The sequence below is a fragment of the Pipra filicauda genome, unplaced genomic scaffold, assembly GCF_003945595.2.
Source record: "Pipra filicauda isolate LSUMZ 115617 unplaced genomic scaffold, ASM394559v2 scaffold910_size53023_pilon, whole genome shotgun sequence".
Lineage (NCBI taxonomy): Eukaryota > Metazoa > Chordata > Aves > Passeriformes > Pipridae > Pipra > Pipra filicauda.
The window spans coordinates 38,969-53,019 of NW_024105099.1; the positions used below are offsets into that span (position 1 = coordinate 38,969).

At 66.1% G+C, this 14,051-nt stretch overlaps 4 protein-coding genes across 6 annotated transcripts; 1 reads left to right on the forward strand and 3 right to left on the reverse strand.

The window, feature by feature from the left end:
- Window positions 1-3: 3 nt before the first annotated feature.
- SYCE1 (synaptonemal complex central element protein 1) lies at window positions 4-4,387 on the reverse strand. The gene is made up of 11 exons (XM_027742556.2): window positions 4,314-4,387; window positions 2,948-3,170; window positions 2,786-2,860; window positions 2,496-2,543; window positions 2,165-2,219; window positions 1,981-2,070; window positions 1,047-1,110; window positions 891-957; window positions 753-807; window positions 573-662; window positions 4-467 (listed from the first exon to the last, which is right to left on the reverse strand). The coding sequence occupies exons 1-11, from the start codon at window positions 4,359-4,361 to the stop codon at window positions 410-412; spliced, it is 873 nt and encodes a 290-aa protein (XP_027598357.1). The 5' UTR covers window positions 4,362-4,387; the 3' UTR covers window positions 4-409.
- A 92-nt stretch (window positions 4,388-4,479) lies between these two features.
- Window positions 4,480-8,084, reverse strand: MON1B (MON1 homolog B, secretory trafficking associated). Its single transcript, XM_027742543.2, has 5 exons — window positions 8,056-8,084; window positions 6,519-7,562; window positions 5,284-6,094; window positions 5,042-5,189; window positions 4,480-4,682 (listed from the first exon to the last, which is right to left on the reverse strand). The coding sequence occupies exons 2-5, from the start codon at window positions 7,321-7,323 to the stop codon at window positions 4,500-4,502; spliced, it is 1,947 nt and encodes a 648-aa protein (XP_027598344.2). The 5' UTR covers window positions 7,324-7,562; window positions 8,056-8,084; the 3' UTR covers window positions 4,480-4,499.
- A 303-nt stretch (window positions 8,085-8,387) lies between these two features.
- On the forward strand, window positions 8,388-10,411 carry LOC120325279 (tyrosine-protein phosphatase non-receptor type 18-like). Of its 2 annotated transcripts, XM_039391214.1 has the most exons (5): window positions 8,388-8,962; window positions 9,228-9,283; window positions 9,362-9,531; window positions 9,610-9,684; window positions 9,883-10,411. In XM_039391214.1, the coding sequence occupies exons 1-5, from the start codon at window positions 8,912-8,914 to the stop codon at window positions 9,948-9,950; spliced, it is 420 nt and encodes a 139-aa protein (XP_039247148.1). In that variant the 5' UTR covers window positions 8,388-8,911; the 3' UTR covers window positions 9,951-10,411. The 2 variants fall into 2 exon arrangements, with proteins under 2 accessions (XP_039247148.1, XP_039247149.1); XM_039391215.1 differs by lacking the exon at window positions 9,610-9,684.
- Window positions 10,023-13,930, reverse strand: IMP4 (IMP U3 small nucleolar ribonucleoprotein 4). Of its 2 annotated transcripts, XM_027742539.2 has the most exons (9): window positions 13,889-13,930; window positions 13,330-13,438; window positions 12,812-12,895; window positions 12,230-12,339; window positions 11,675-11,807; window positions 11,171-11,325; window positions 10,626-10,720; window positions 10,474-10,544; window positions 10,023-10,348 (listed from the first exon to the last, which is right to left on the reverse strand). In XM_027742539.2, the coding sequence occupies exons 1-9, from the start codon at window positions 13,889-13,891 to the stop codon at window positions 10,236-10,238; spliced, it is 873 nt and encodes a 290-aa protein (XP_027598340.1). In that variant the 5' UTR covers window positions 13,892-13,930; the 3' UTR covers window positions 10,023-10,235. The 2 variants fall into 2 exon arrangements, with proteins under 2 accessions (XP_027598340.1, XP_027598339.1); XM_027742538.2 differs by lacking the exon at window positions 13,889-13,930 and having other exon boundaries at window positions 13,311-13,464.
- Between the last annotated feature and the right edge of the window lie 121 nt (window positions 13,931-14,051).

The following is a 14,051-nucleotide window of genomic DNA, read 5'->3' on the forward strand; positions in this document are numbered from 1 at the left end:
GGGCATTGGGGACATGGGGGGAAATGGGGACATAGTGACATGGGGAGACATGGAGGGACATTGGGGACATGGGGGGGACATAGAAGGACATCAGGATATGGGGGACATGGCGGGGACAAGGAGGGATTGAGGGGACATGAGGACATAGGGGGACACAGGTGACACACAGGTGACACACAGGTGACATGCAGCTGACACGGGTGTCCTGTGGGTGCCACACAGGTGGCACAGAGGTGACACACTGGTAACACAGGTGCCACACAGGTGCCACAGGTGACACACAAGTGGCACACAGGTGACACAGGTGTCCTGTAGGTACCACACAGGTGGCTCACAGGTGACACAGGTGACACACAGTTGCCACACAGGTGCCCAAGTGTCCCACGGGTCCCTCCTGTCTCCTCTTCTGTCACTCCGGAGCCTCCCCAGGGAGCTGCAGCTGCAGCTGCTTCAGCTCCTCTGCCAGCCTGGGGGGCACGGCCAGATGTGGGTGTGGACCCAGAAGGCCCAGGTGTCAGGGCCACACCTGTCCCAGGTAGGGTCACATACCTGTCCCAGGTGGGGTCACACACCTGTCCCGTCGCTGCAGCTCCTGATCCCTCAGGCCCAGCTGCACCTCCAGCTGCTGCCGCACCTCCTCCTGCTCCTGCTCCACCAATCGCCTGCAGGGGTGGGGGGCGGGTGGGGGCCAGGCATGGGGCAGGGCAGGTGTGGGGGTGGGGCCAGGTGTGGGGGCGGGGCTGAGCACTCACGTGACCGCGGGGGCCTCTGGGCCCACCTGCTCCTCGATCTCCATCAGGCACCGCTCTGGGGGGAGAAGGGGGTGGGTCAGCCCGAGGGGTCTGGGGGGCTCAGGGGTCCAGGGGGTCCCTCAGGTGTTGGGGTCTTACCCAGGCTCAGCAGCTTCTCCTTTGTGCTCTCCAGTTGCACCAGTTCAGCCTCCAGGTGGGCCGGAGCCTGCGGGGGGGGCACAGGTGTGTGTGTGTGGCTCCCCCAGGTGTGGGAGGGGACACCCCAGGTGTGGGAGGGGACACCCCAGGCCTCACGTGCATGTCGCGCAGGCGCTTGTGCTCGTCTATGATGGTCTCGAGCTGCTGCCAGAACTCCCTCCTGAGGGTTGTGACACACAGGGATCATGTGACCTGTGTAGGTCACCTGGCACAGCCGCCAGCCCACCTGTATCTCCCCCATGCCCACCTGTGTCCCCACACCCACCTGTGTCCCCCAAGGCCCCACCTATGTCCCCCTCACACCCACTTGTGTCCCTCCCACACCCACCTGTGTCTCCCCCAGACCCACCTCTGTCCCCACACCCACCTGTGTCTCCCCCAGACCCACCTCTGTCCCCACACCCACCTGTGTCCCTAGATCCACCTATGTCCCCCTCACACCTACTTGTGTCTCCCCCAGACCCACCTGTTTCCCCCAGACCCACCTGTGTCCCCCCCCACCTGTGTCCCCCCCACCTCCCCACCACCTGTGTCCCCCCCACACTCACCTGTGTCCCCACCCACCTGTGTGTCCCCCCCCCACCTGTGTCCCCCCCACACTCACCTGTGCCCCACCCACCTGTGTCCCCCCCCACACTCACCTGTGTCCCCACCACCCACCTGTGTCCCTCCACACTCCCCTGTGTCCCCACGCCCACCTGTGTCCCCAAACCCACTTGTGTCCCGAAACCCACCTGTGTCCCCCCCACACCCACCCGTGTCCCCCAAGGCCCCACCTCTGTCCCCACACCCACCTGTGTCCCTAGATCCACCTATGTCCCCCTCACACCCACTTGTGTCTCCCCCAGACCCACCTGTGTCCCCCCACACCCCTCTGTGTCCCCACACCCACCCGTGTCCCCCCAGACCCACCTGTGTCCCCCCACACCCACCCGTGTCCCCCCAGACCCACCCGTGTCCCCCCAGACCCACCTGTGTCCCCCCACGCCCCCCTGTGTCCCCACACCCACCTGTGTCCCCCCAGACCCACCTGCATTCCCGGCGCAGGTGCCGGAGCTGCTCTTGCTGTTCCTCCGCCCCCTCCAGGCCCTGCTGCCGCTCCAGGCAGAGCCCCCGACGCCTGTGGGGGCACCGGGTGTGTTTGGGGGGGTCAGAGGTCATGTGGGCAAAGGTGGAGTCAGGGGGGTCACAAGTGTCCAGGTCCCCCCACTCACCTCTGACCTTCGGCCTCCACCTCCTTCCTGCGCAGCCGCGCTGTCCGCAGAGAGTCTGGGGGGGTCAGGGGGCAACAGGGGTCAGGGGGTGTCACAGGATCGGGGGAATCCCAGAGGGGGATCAAGGGAGTCAGGGGGTCACAAGGATTATGGGGATTTGGGGGGTCTGGGGGATCACAGGGGTTGAAGGGTCTGGGGGGGGTCAGGGGTTTCACAGGCACCAGGGGGAATCAAGAGGGGGTTTGGGGAGTCAGGGAGGGTCAGGGGAGCATCGAGGAGGGGCCCAGAGACCTGCCCCCACCCCAAAGGCCCTGAGCCCCCCCAGCCTCACCCTGCACCTGCTGCCAGACCCCCTCCAGTGCTGCCTCACGTTGCTTCACTGTGGGGAGGGGAGGGTGGGTCAGCTGGGACCAGAACCCCCAGAGCCCTCTGTGTCCCCCCCCAGAGCCCTCAGTGACACCCCCAGGCCCCTAAGTGACCCTCCCAGACCTCTCGGTGTCCCCCTCAGACCCTCAGTGACCCTCCCAGACCCCTCAGTCACCCCCCTAGACTGCTCAGTGACCCCCCCCAGACCCCTCAGTGACTCCCCAGAGCCCTCAGTGTCCCCCTCATGTGACTCACGCTGCTCCAGGTCCTGGCACAGCCCCTCCCTGCGGCTTTGTGCCTCCTCCAGCTCCTTCTCCATGGTCTGACGGGCTGTGGGACATGGTGGGATGGACAGAGGGACATGGGGGGACATCGGGAGACACAGGGACACAGGGACATGGCGGTCCCCCCACTCACCGCTCTGCAGGCTGTGGATCCGTTTCAGGAGCATCTCAAGCCGTGGGACACCCCCAGGGGGACCTGAGGGGGGAACTGGGCAGGACACGGGGACAACGTGTCCCTCCGGAACACTCTGGAACCCCTTGTCCCTGGGGCGGGGGGACACAGGGACACACGGGGGTCTCGGGGAGTCCCGGCCACAGAACTCCTCACTGGGCGGGTCCACGTCCATCGCTGCAGCCTGGGGGGACATTGGGGTACATGGGGGGGCATTGGGGGACACAGGGGGAACATGGGAGAACATAGGGGGACATTGGGGGGCATTGGGGGACACAGGAACAATGGAGGGGACATGGGGGAACATGGGGGGGCATGGGGGGACACAGGGACATGGAGGGGACATTGGGGAACATGGGGGCCTCTGGTGGGGGCACAGTGGGGACACAGGGGATGATGGCAGCGGGCGCTGGGCTGTCCCCTTCTGTCCCCCTCTTCGTCCCCCCTTGCCCACCCTCAGCCCCGTTTTCTGTCACATTTCACTGTTTCTGACCCTCCTCCCTCCCTCTGCTCTCCCTTTTCCCTCTTTTCTCCCGGTTCTCCCCATTTCTGTCACCTCCTTCCTCCAGTTTCTGCCTCCTCTGCTCCTTCTGTCTCTGTCCCCCCTTTCTCTCTCAGGTTCTGTCCCCTCTTGCCCCCATTTTCTGTCACCTCTCCCCTCTTTCTGGTCCTTTTTCACCCCTTTTCTCTCTCCTGTCCCTCCACTTTGTCCCTTTTCGTTCCCCATTTCCTCTCACCTTCTGCAGCTTTTTCAGCTCCTCACCTCCCTTTCCCTCACGTTTTCCCGCCTTTTTCCCCTCACGTTTTCCCGCCTTTTTCCCCTCACGTTTTCCCGCCTTTTTCCCCTCACGTTTTCCTGCCTTTTTCCCCTCACGTTTTCCTGCCTTTTTCCTCATGTTTTCTCATGATTTCCCACCCTTTTTTGTCATGTTTTCCTGCCTTTTTTGTCACATTTTCCCGCCTTTTTTGTCACATTTTCCCACCCTGTCCCCCACATTTTTCCCCTAATGTTTTCCCATCATTTTCTGTCCATTTTCCCACGCCTTTCTGTGCCTTTTCCCAGCCCTGTCCCTTCCTGTCACCATTTTCTTTCCCTTTTTCACTCCCAGTCACTTTTTCCAGCTTTTTCTCTTCCCTCTTTTCTGTCTCATTTTCCCTCCATTTCTTGTCCCCTTTCCTGTCTCTTTGGTCCCTTATTGCCCTCCATTGCTTGTCACTTCTTTTAGCCTTTCCTGCCATTTTCTCACACATTTTCCCACCATTTTCTGTCCCCCCTTCCCTCTCTTTTCTGTCCCATTTTCCCTCTAATCTCTAAGTTCTTACCTACCTTTTCTGTCAGGTGTTCCCACCATTTTCTGTCTGATGTCCCCCCCATTTTCTGTTCCCTTTTCCCCCTTCTCTGTCCCCTCTCACCCCTGTTCGCGTTCCCTCTCCCCCCTCCCCTCACCCCTCAGGACGTGTCCCCCCTGTCCCCCCGACTCAGGACTCTTCCCTGTGGTCTCAGTGTTTATTGTCAGCCCTCGGGCTCGGCCCCCTCGGGGCGTGCGGGCGCGGCACAGAACGGTGCCGGGTAGCGGATGAACAGCCAGTCCTCCTCCTTCTTGAGCCAGCGCAGCAGCTTGGTCAGCACCGCGATGGCTCCTGCCTTCGTCACCAGTGGGCTGAAGCAGCTGTACAGCTCGAATTTGCTGGTCACCTGCGGGAACCCGCGCCTGTTAACTCTGGGACCTACTGATAGCAGTGCCACCGAGCATCTGCTAACTCTGGGACCTACGGACAGCACCGACAGTGAGCACCCATTAACTCTGGAAACCATCAAGAGTGCTCACAGAGAGCAACCCCCATTAACTCTGGGACCCACTCGTGGCAGCACAACTGTGCACTCCCTGTTAACTGTGGGATCTGCTGACCGTGCCACACACCCACAACTTCAGTAACCCTGGAACCTGCTGAGAGAACTGTGAGTGAATGCTGTCTGTTAACTCTGGAACCTGCTGACTGTGAGCACCCCTCTTAACTCTGGAACCTGCTGACAGCTCCTCCCCTGCAGCTCACCCAGGCCAGGAGCGTTTCCTTCTCGGCCACGTGGTAGAGCAGGCGCAGGGGCCGCTGGGGGCTGTGCACGCGGCTGTGCAGGTAGTGGTACAGGTCGAAGAGCCGGTGCTGCTCCTCCTCGCTGGTGTAGGGCTCCTCCAGCTCGGGGCTGCAGCCGGCGAGAGGGGGGGGACGTGGGCGTCAGGTGAACACCAGGGACACCCCCGGCCCCCCAGTTCTGGGGTGTTTCCCCCCCCGCACACCTGGTGAACTGCGGCAGTTGCTGCATCTCCTCGGGCCCCTCCAAGGGCTTGTAGAGGAAGTGCCGGAGCTCGGGGGCGCCGGCACGGGAGGGGCCGTACCCCGCGCCCCCCTGCACGGCCGCGCCGAGCTCCGCCAGCCAGCCCTGCGCCTGCAGCGTGTCCTCCAGCTGCCGCCGGCACGCGGCCGCCGCGTAGAAGCCCTCGCGCTCCGTGGACAGCAGGATCAGCGTCACGCCCTCCTCCTCCTCCTCGCCCAGCCGCGCCGCGTACGCGTAGAAGTAGCCGTCGGGGTTGAAGCGGGGCAGGCATACGGGGGTCCACACCTCGCCCGCACCCGCCCCGCCGCCCAGCAGGTTGAGGAGCAGGTGCAGGTCGCTGGCACAGAGCCGCCCGCCCTCGGCCAGCGCCCGCTGCCGCGCCGCCGTCACCAGGCGCCCGTGGGCCGCCAGCACGGCCAGGGCGGGCGCGGGGCGGGCGGCGGCAGCGGCGCGGCGCAGGGCCCCGGACACGGCCCGGCGCAGCCCCCCGGGCAGGGGCAGGCAGCGCGCAGCCCCCAGGAGCAGCCGCCCGTCCGCCGCGGCCCCGCCGAGCAGCCGGTCCAGCACGGCCTCGGCGCCTGCCAGCAGCCGGCGCAGGTCAAAGCCGCGGCGCCGCGCGAAGACCCGGGCGATGCCCCCGCGCGTCAGCAGCGACAGGATCTGCTCGTGCACGAACGCCAGCTCCCGCCGCAGCTGCGCCGCCGACTGCCGCGTGCGAGACACCGATACCAGCAGCAGTGGACCCCGCTGCTCGAACACCAGCGTACGGTCCTCTGGGGGAGAGAGGGGAGGGGGTCGTCAGGGGGCAGGGGCACCCAGAGCGTGACATGCAGTTGGGGACACCCCAGGGAGGTTTGCGTGATGGTTGTTTTGGGGGGAGCCAGGTGTGCCCAGACAGGTGTTGTTTTGGGGGGGGTGGTTGTTTTTAGGGGGTGGCTGTACCAAGGAGGAGGGCTGGGGGAATCGTGTGTTTTGGGGGGCTGGTTGTACCTGGGGGGGCTGTTCTGGTGGATTCAGCTGGACCCAGGAGAGGGGTTGTTTTGGGTGGGCTGTTGTGTTTGGCGGGCATGTACTCAGGGAGTTGTTTTGGGGGGGGGTGGCTGTACCTGTGTGGGGTTGTTTCAGGGGTACCCTGGGTGGGTCTGTGTGAGTTTGGGGGTCCCGTGTCCTGCCCTCCCTGTGTCCCCCGTGCCGTACCAGAGCAGATGGCGCGAATGGCGTTCCCGCCGCTCTGGATGAAGGACACCAGGGCCATCATGACGCCCATGGTGGCTGCCAGCGCCTCCTCGTTGCCGTGCCGGGAGTAGATGGGCTTCCCCGCCTCGCTGAGCACGAACACGTGTTTGCGCCGCGCCCGCCAGCCCGCGGCCGCCACGTCCTCGTCCGCCCCGCGCCGCCCGCCCAGGGCTGATGTGGCTGCTGCCGCTGTCACTGCTGCTGTCACCTCCTCCTCCTCGTCCCCAACAGGGACACACCCTGGGGACGTCATGGCCTGTGTTTCCTCCTCCTCCTCCTCCTCATCCCCAACAGGGGAACACCCCGGGGATGTCACTGCTGCTGTCACCTCCTCCTCCTCCTTGTCCTGAGTGGGGGGACACCTCGGGGATGTCACCGCTCCCATCTCCTCCTCCTCACTGGGGTGATGCCTCAACGATGTCACCTCCGCTGTCACCTCCTCTTCAACTCCAACAGGGGGACACTTCGAGGATGTCACCGCTGCTGTCATCTCTTCCTGCTCCTCACTGGGGTGACACCTCAGGGATGTCACTGCCGCCGTCGCCGCCACCTCTTCCTCCTCCTGCTCCTCACTGGGGTGACACCGTGGAGACGTCACTGCAATGGTCACCTCCTCCTCCTCACCAGGGTGACCCCCTGGGGACGCTGTGGCTGCCACCGCCGTCAGTGCCACTGCCTCGTCCTTGTCCCCACCGTGCTGGCCACCCGGGGACATCATGGCCGCTGCCACCTCCTCCTCCTCACCAGGGTGGCCTCCCAGGGACATCGTGGCTGTCACTGCCACTGATACCTTGTCCTCCTCCTTCTGCCCGCCGTGGTGACGACCCAAGGATGCCGTGGCCGCTGTCCCCACCAGGTTGGTCCCCACCACACCTGTGATGGGCAGGGGGCGCTGGGGCGGTGCCCAAAAACCTGGGTGGCCCCACCCCTCCGCAGGGGCCTCACTGGGGCGGGGCTCAGGGGACGGGGGCTTGGGGGTCCCGGGCGCTGCTGCCGTTGACGCACCTGCAGGAGGAGGGTGAGGAAGGGGTGGGGCTCGTCAAGCCACACCAACATACATTAACCACGCCCCTGACCACGCCCACCCCCCACCTGGAGAGCCCCAGCCATCGGGGGTCTTCCCACCAGGCCACGCCCCCGGACATCAGGCCACGCCTCCTTAAGCACTAAGCCACACCCCCCACAGAGCCCCACCCCGGAACACGTGGTGTGCACACGTGGTTCATTGGCCCCGCCCTCGACTGCGAGACCACGCCCATCGCCGTTCTAAGACACGCCCCCCGAGTGGTCCCGTAGCCGCGCCCCTTCCCCTCGGCCACGCCCCCAGGGAGCCCCAGCCTTGTCACAGCCCCACCAACAGAGGCTTAAAAACCACGCCCACCGCCAAGCCCCGCCCCTCACCACAGCCCCGCCCTCCGGCGCGTTTCGCCCCCCACCCCTGGACCCCTTGCCCTGGCCCCAGGCCCCGCCCCTGGCCCCGCCCCCCCCGCGCGCTCACCCTCCCGTCGCTGCCCCGCTCCCGCCGCCGCCGCCGCCGCTTCCGGGGCCGCCGCGCCGCGCGCGCCCCGTGACGCCACCGCGTCGCCCGCGCCCGCCAATCAGCGCGCGGTGCGGAGGCAGGGGGCGCGGCCGCCGCGCGCCGACCAATCAGCGATGGTGGGGCGCGGCCTGAGGCGGGGCGGCCCTTTTGGCGGGTTTCCCGGTGACGTCTCGAGGGGGCGGGCCCGCGGCACTCAGAGCCGCGTGATCGGGGGTGGGGGGAGGAACCCACGGGCCCTAAAGGGGCCATAGGGACACCACTCAGGGGTCTGGGGGGGCCATAGGAGACCCCTTAGAGGCTCCCCGGCTCTCTGGGACACCCCAAGGGGCTCTGCAGGGGCTGTACAGACCCCACCCCAAGGTCCCATAGGGCCTCCCAGCTGACCTGTAGGAACCACAGGGACCTCAGAGCTGCTGTAGGGGCCCCCAGAGCTTCTATAGGCTCCCCAGAGGTGCTTTAGGGGACCTCACACAGCCACAGCAGCTGTAGAGTCCATAAGGACTCACAAAATTCCTAGAGGGGCTCCAGGGAGCCCTCACAGAGGCTCTATAGGGTCTATAGAGCCCCCCCCATTTGCTACAGGCACCAGAGGGACCCCAAGAAGCCCCACAGAGCCCCTAAAGAGCCCCCCCAGATGGTGCAGGGTATATAGGGACCCCTAAAGGTGCCATAGGGAACCCTCCGGAGGAGCTTTAGCACCCCCCAGCTCGCGTCCAGCCCAGGGGTGGGGTTTAACCCGGGGGCGGGGCCTGGGGGACTGAAAACCCCCTGGTCCCTTCCGTCCCCTGCACACCTGGGACCCCCCAGGACCCCAATGGCACCTCCACCGCCCCCTGCCCATCTCAGCCTGGCCCGGGGGGTTCAGGTTAGAGGGGGAGCCGGGGGGGCGGATGGGGACCCAGGGGTTGGGGGCGGTGCAGGAGTTGAGAGGGGGGCCCCGGGGGCTCAGGGGGAGCCTCAGGCATCCGGGGCGGGGTGGGGGCACGAGGGCTGAGCGGCACTTCCTGCCCCCGGAAAGGGGAAGTGAGAGCAGGGGCCGGGGCTGCCGAGGGGCCAAGGGAGTTTGGGGGTGACCCGGGAGCTCGGGAAGACCCGTCATTGGGAGGCTCAGGTGACCCCCTGCTCCCCAGCCCCCCCTGTACCAGGACGCTGTCGCCCGCCGGGCCCTGCGGCCGCCCCTGCTCAGGTGAGTCCTCGCTGGGGGTTGGGGGAGCCCCAGACAAGGGGGTCCCTTCCCTTCCCCACCCTCCCCTCCCTCTCCCAGGAGTGTCTCGGTGCCGGTTGAGCCCCCCGCGCCCCCCCCCATGGATGTCACCTACGCCGTGGTCAACAAGGCGCGCCGGGGGGGCGGGGCCGTGGGACGAGACCCCGCCCCCTCGGGCACGTGCTCCCTCCCAGGGAGCCCCGTGCACCGCCCCTCCCCCACCCCGGCAGGTGAGTGGGGGGCTTCGGGGGGATCTGGGGCACCTCGGGGGGCTGATGGGCTCTCACAACCCCCCTGCGGCCCCCCAGGCTCCCCCCGACCCGCTGACGGCGCCTACGAGGTTGTGACCCCCCCCGGGGACCCCGGGAGCGGCCCCTGCCTCGGTGAGCACGGGGGGTCCAGGGGGGTCTGTGGTGTCTGGGCAGCTCTGGGGGGGGTGTCAGAGAGTTCCTGGTGTCCAGGGTGGGGAGTGAGGGGTTCAGGAGGGCCCTGGTGTCTGGGGGTGGTTCAGGAGGGGATTCAGGGGGGACATGGGGCATCTGGCCCCCCCTCAATGTCCCCCTGTCTCCCCCAATCCCCAGGGTTTAACTTCCGCATTGGGAAGCCCAAGGGCCCACGGGACCCCCCGGCCGAGTGGTCCCGGGTGTGAAGGGGGGACGGACCCCTGGGGCCCTCCTGCCAGGGAGGGGCTGCAGCAGAGCCTGGCCAATCACCACAGAGCTCAAAATAGCCAAAAAAGGTTTATTGTGACAAATAAAATGATTCTGTGACTCCCAGGTGTGTGAAACACCTGGGGGGGTTCTGGAGGGACCCAGGGGGGCCCTGGAGCCTGGGGGGGTCCCAGGCAACCAACAGGGTCCCAGCTGCCTGGGTGGTGCCAGGTTTCCAGGAGGGTCCCGGCTGTCTGGGAGGGCCCAGGGCAGGTCTGGGAGGCTCAGGTGGCGCTGAGCAGGCGGCGCTTGGGGGCCGTGGCCGTGTAGGGGTGCCAGCGCCACTCCACGTCAGCTGCATCCCCCTGCTCCAGCGTGCCCAGGCGGATCAGGTAGGCTGGGGGACACACAGGGGTGTTGGGGACAGCAGGGGACGTGGGGAGACCCTCGTGGGGCTGTTGGGGACAAGGGGGGCACTGGTTGGGGACAGGGGGGCAGTGAATGGGGACGGGGGACACTCACGGCGCAGCTGGAACCGCGGTCCCACCTCCTCCAGCTCCACCGTCCGGCCCCGGCGCCGGTACACGTGGTTCCTGCAGGGACAGGGGGGTCAAGGGGAGGCCCAGTCCCAGTCCCAGTGTGACCCACCCCCCGTCACCCCCCTGTGTACCCACCGCACGAGGATGACGTCATCCTCGTTGGCAAAGGTCACCACACGGCGGCTGTCGGGGCGGGGCACGGGGAACAGGTGCTTCAGGATGGTCCCCACCTGGGGGGACAAGGATGGGGTCACTACACCCCTGGGTGCCCCATGAATGGCCCCATGTCCCCATGTCCTCCCCCATGTCCCCCCACTCCACCCGATGTCTGCCTCGTGTCCCTCCAGTGGCCCTCGTGTTTCCTCCAAAATCCCCCACGTCTCTCCAGAAACCCCCCCACATCTTGTCACATCCCCACATCCCCCCCAGTCTCTGTGTCCCCCCATGTCCCCACATCACCCCATATCCCAACATGCCCCCAGAGGCTCCTCCACGTCCTTTCACATCCCTACATCCCCCCAAGTCTGCGGCCTCCCTTGTCCCCCCATGTCTTCTTTGTCCCCGTCATGTCCCCACTGTCCTCATTGCCCCCCCACACCCCCTTTTTGTCCCCTCATGTCACTTTTGTCTCCCCCATGTCCCTTTGCCCCCCCACCCCCCCTGTGCCCCCCCGGCCGTACCCTTTTGCCGAGGGTGGAGTCGAGGCGCAGCAGCAGCAGGTGGGGGGCGGCCAGGGGGGCCCCCCCGAGCCCCCCGACCTCCTGGCGCAGGACGGCCCCGCTCAGGGTGAAGTGGGCGGTGGGGCCGTGGGGCAGGTGGGACACGGTCAGCCCGTCTGGGGGTGGGGCCTTGTCAGGACACGCCTCCCAATGGTCCACACCCCACTGATGCCAAGAACCCTGCCCCCCTTGGCCCCGCCCACTCAGCAAAAACGGGCCTGGCAGGTGGAGCCCTGCCCCTTCCTATGGCCCCGCCCTCAGGAAACCTTTGCCAAAGCCCCACCCCTTGGGCCTTAACCCCGCCCACTCCCATAAGCCCTCTCCAACTGGAGACTCCCAGGGCCCCGCCCACCCTCATGGCCATACCCTGTTCTCCACAACCCCGCCCATGATCATTAGCATGTCCCCATTAGCCCCGCCCCTCTTTGGGTGTGAGTTCCCTCTGTGGCCCCTCCCCACACTGACCAGGCCGCCCGCGGGTCTCGTGCAGCACCAGCAGGTCGGTGACCCCCGCGGCCCGACAGGCCCCCACCAGGGCCCCCAGCTCGGCGCGGCCGCGGTTCATGCGCCGCGCGCCCGGGAACAGCAGGCACAGCTCCTGGGGCGGGGCAGGGCGGGGTCAGCAGGGTCGTGCCCATCGGCAGGCCACACCCATTGGAACACACCCACCTCTGGGCCCCATCCCTTCGACAAGGACACACCCACCTCCAGGCCAACTTGTGGACAGGGAGCCACACCCACATACAGACCCCACCCACAAATGGCCACACCCACCTAAACAGGCTCCACCTCCCACGCACAAACATTGGCTCAAATGAAGCACCACCCCCAAAGGGGTGGGGCCAACCAAGCCCCTCCCACTGCCCCAACCCACACCCACTTTGTAAAGCAACAAGCCCCACCCCTGCCTGAGGTTACACCCCTAATAGAGGACACCCACCACACCCTGACCACACCCATCCTGAGCACACCTATCTTGACCACACCCACCCCAACCATGCCCACCCCAGCCCCGCCCACCTTGGCGAAGAGCCGCAGGCGGGCACTGGGGTCCCGCGATGTCGTCACCATCACCTTGGGGGGCTCCACCCCCGCCCACCGATACTCGTCATCCTGGCTGCTGGTGGCACCTGGGGGGGGTTTTAAGGACCGTGGCCCCTCCTGCCACAGCCACGCCCACACGGGGGCAGCTGAGCCCCTTTGGGGTTGTTTGGGTTGATTTGCTGACTCAGTTCTGGGGGGATTTGGGTGGGGCGGATTTGATCCTATTTTGGGGCGATTTGGACAAATCCACTCCCATTTTGGGGTCCCTGTGGGGAGTTCTTGGCCCAATGTGGGGAAATGGGGCAGATTTGATCCCATTTTGGGACAACTTGGCCAAATCCTCTCCTTGTATTGGGGTGAGTTTAATCTTGTTTGGTGGAGACATTAAAAAAAAGCGACACATACTTTGAGAGAAAACAGGGCAAATTTGATCCTGAATTCGGGGCTGGTCTAGGGCAAAGTCCACCCTTCCTTTGAGGCAGCCCCTTCCATTTTGAGGTTGAAGTCACTCCCCATTCCAGGGTCCTGCTCACCCCCCTGTTTGGGGGTCCCACTCACCCCCAGGGGTGTCGAAGTCAAACTCGAGCTCCTTCTGCAGGGCCAGGGCCTCGCGCCGCAGCTCCGTGGGCAGCAGCTGGTTCTCTGGGGGACGGAGGGGAGACTGGGGGCTCACACAGGACCCCCAATGCTCCTGGCCTCAAATACCCCCTCAGGCCCAAATAACCCACCCTGGCCCTATAGCACCCCAGTCTTCCCCTTTGACCCATCTTTAGCCCTCTCAAATGTCCCAATCCCCCCCTTTATCCCCCCAAACCCCTGTTAGCCCCACTCTGGTCCCCCCCAAACTCCCTTTAACCTCCTCTTTATCCCCTCCAAACTCCCCCTTAACCCTTCCCAAATCCCCTTTGCTGCTTCCTGACCCTTCTTTACACCCCCCAAGCCCTCTTAACTCCCCCCCTTTATCCCCTCCAACCCCCCACATAACTCCTCTCAAAACCTCTGTAACCCCCCCCGCCCCCTCCCAGCCCCTCAGCTCCCCTTTACCCCCCCTGCGGACCATTCCCGGTTCCCGGTACCGTCCAGTGCCCTCCGCAGGCTCTCCCTCCTCTCCCGCTGCCGCTGCAGTTGCTGCTCCCGCGCCCGGCGCTGAAGGTACTCCCGGCGCTCCCGGGCCTGGCGGCGCAGCTGGAACGGGGGGCACCGTCACACCGGGGGGGTCAGTGGTGACACCGGGACACCGGGGGGTCAGTGGTGACTCCGGGGGGGCAATGGGGGGATATCGGGACTCTGGGGAGGGGGACATGGGGATGTGTGGGGGGACACTGGCGGGGGACATTGGGAAGGGGATGTGAGGTCGGGGGGGACACTGGAGGGAGAGGACACGGGCATGTAGGGGGGGCCCGTTTTGGGGGACACGGGACACTGGCGGGGGGACATGAAGAGATGAGAGGGATGGGGGGCACTGAGAGGGGGACACGGGGATGTGCGGGGAGGCCGTTTGAGGGGACACAGGACAGCAGGGTGGGACATGGGGAGACGAGAGGGATGGGAGCACTGGGGGACCCTGTGGGTGACACGGACACGGGGGGAGACACGGGACCCCGAACTTCCCCCGACCTCCCCCCGGCCCCTCACCATGGTCGCGGCCGCTCCGCTCCGCTCCGCACGCGCCGGCGTCACCCCCCAGCACCGCCGCCGCCCATTGGCCGAGCGCCGGCAGGCCAATGGGAGCGCGCGGCGCTGCCATTGGGGCGGGTAACGCTGCGCCCTTACTCAAGATGGCGCCCGGGGCGGTGTC

Bases quoted from the DNA above. Each gene is read 5' to 3' on its own strand.
- SYCE1 (XM_027742556.2), bottom strand. From the start codon at position 4,361: ATGGGGGGGACATCAGACAGAAAATGGTGGGAACACCTGACAGAAAAG. The intron at 808-890 runs GTAAGACCCCAA...TTCTCCCCCCAG, and splicing joins GGAGAAGCTGCTGAGCCTGG to AGCGGTGCCTGATGGAGATC. The intron at 468-572 runs GTGTGTGACCCC...CGTGCCCCCCAG, and splicing joins GAGCTGCAGCGACGGGACAG to GCTGGCAGAGGAGCTGAAGC.
- IMP4 (XM_027742539.2), bottom strand. The intron at 12,340-12,811 runs GTGAGTGGGACC...AACCCCCCCCAG, and splicing joins TGACTTCGACACCCCTGGGG to GTGCCACCAGCAGCCAGGAT. The intron at 10,721-11,170 runs GTACGGCCGGGG...TTGTCCCCCCAG, and splicing joins ACTCCACCCTCGGCAAAAGG to GTGGGGACCATCCTGAAGCA.
- MON1B (XM_027742543.2), bottom strand. From the start codon at position 7,323: ATGTCCCTGGGAGGCCACCCTGGTGAGGAGGAGGAGGTGGCAGCGGCC. The intron at 6,095-6,518 runs GTACGGCACGGG...TCTCTCCCCCAG, and splicing joins CATTCGCGCCATCTGCTCTG to AGGACCGTACGCTGGTGTTC. The intron at 5,190-5,283 runs GTGTGCGGGGGG...CGCCGGCTGCAG, and splicing joins CAACTGCCGCAGTTCACCAG to CCCCGAGCTGGAGGAGCCCT.
- LOC120325279 (XM_039391214.1), top strand. From the start codon at position 8,912: ATGGCACCTCCACCGCCCCCTGCCCATCTCAGCCTGGCCCGGGGGGTT. The intron at 9,532-9,609 runs GTGAGTGGGGGG...GCGGCCCCCCAG, and splicing joins CCCCTCCCCCACCCCGGCAG to GCTCCCCCCGACCCGCTGAC. The intron at 9,685-9,882 runs GTGAGCACGGGG...CCCAATCCCCAG, and splicing joins CGGGAGCGGCCCCTGCCTCG to GGTTTAACTTCCGCATTGGG.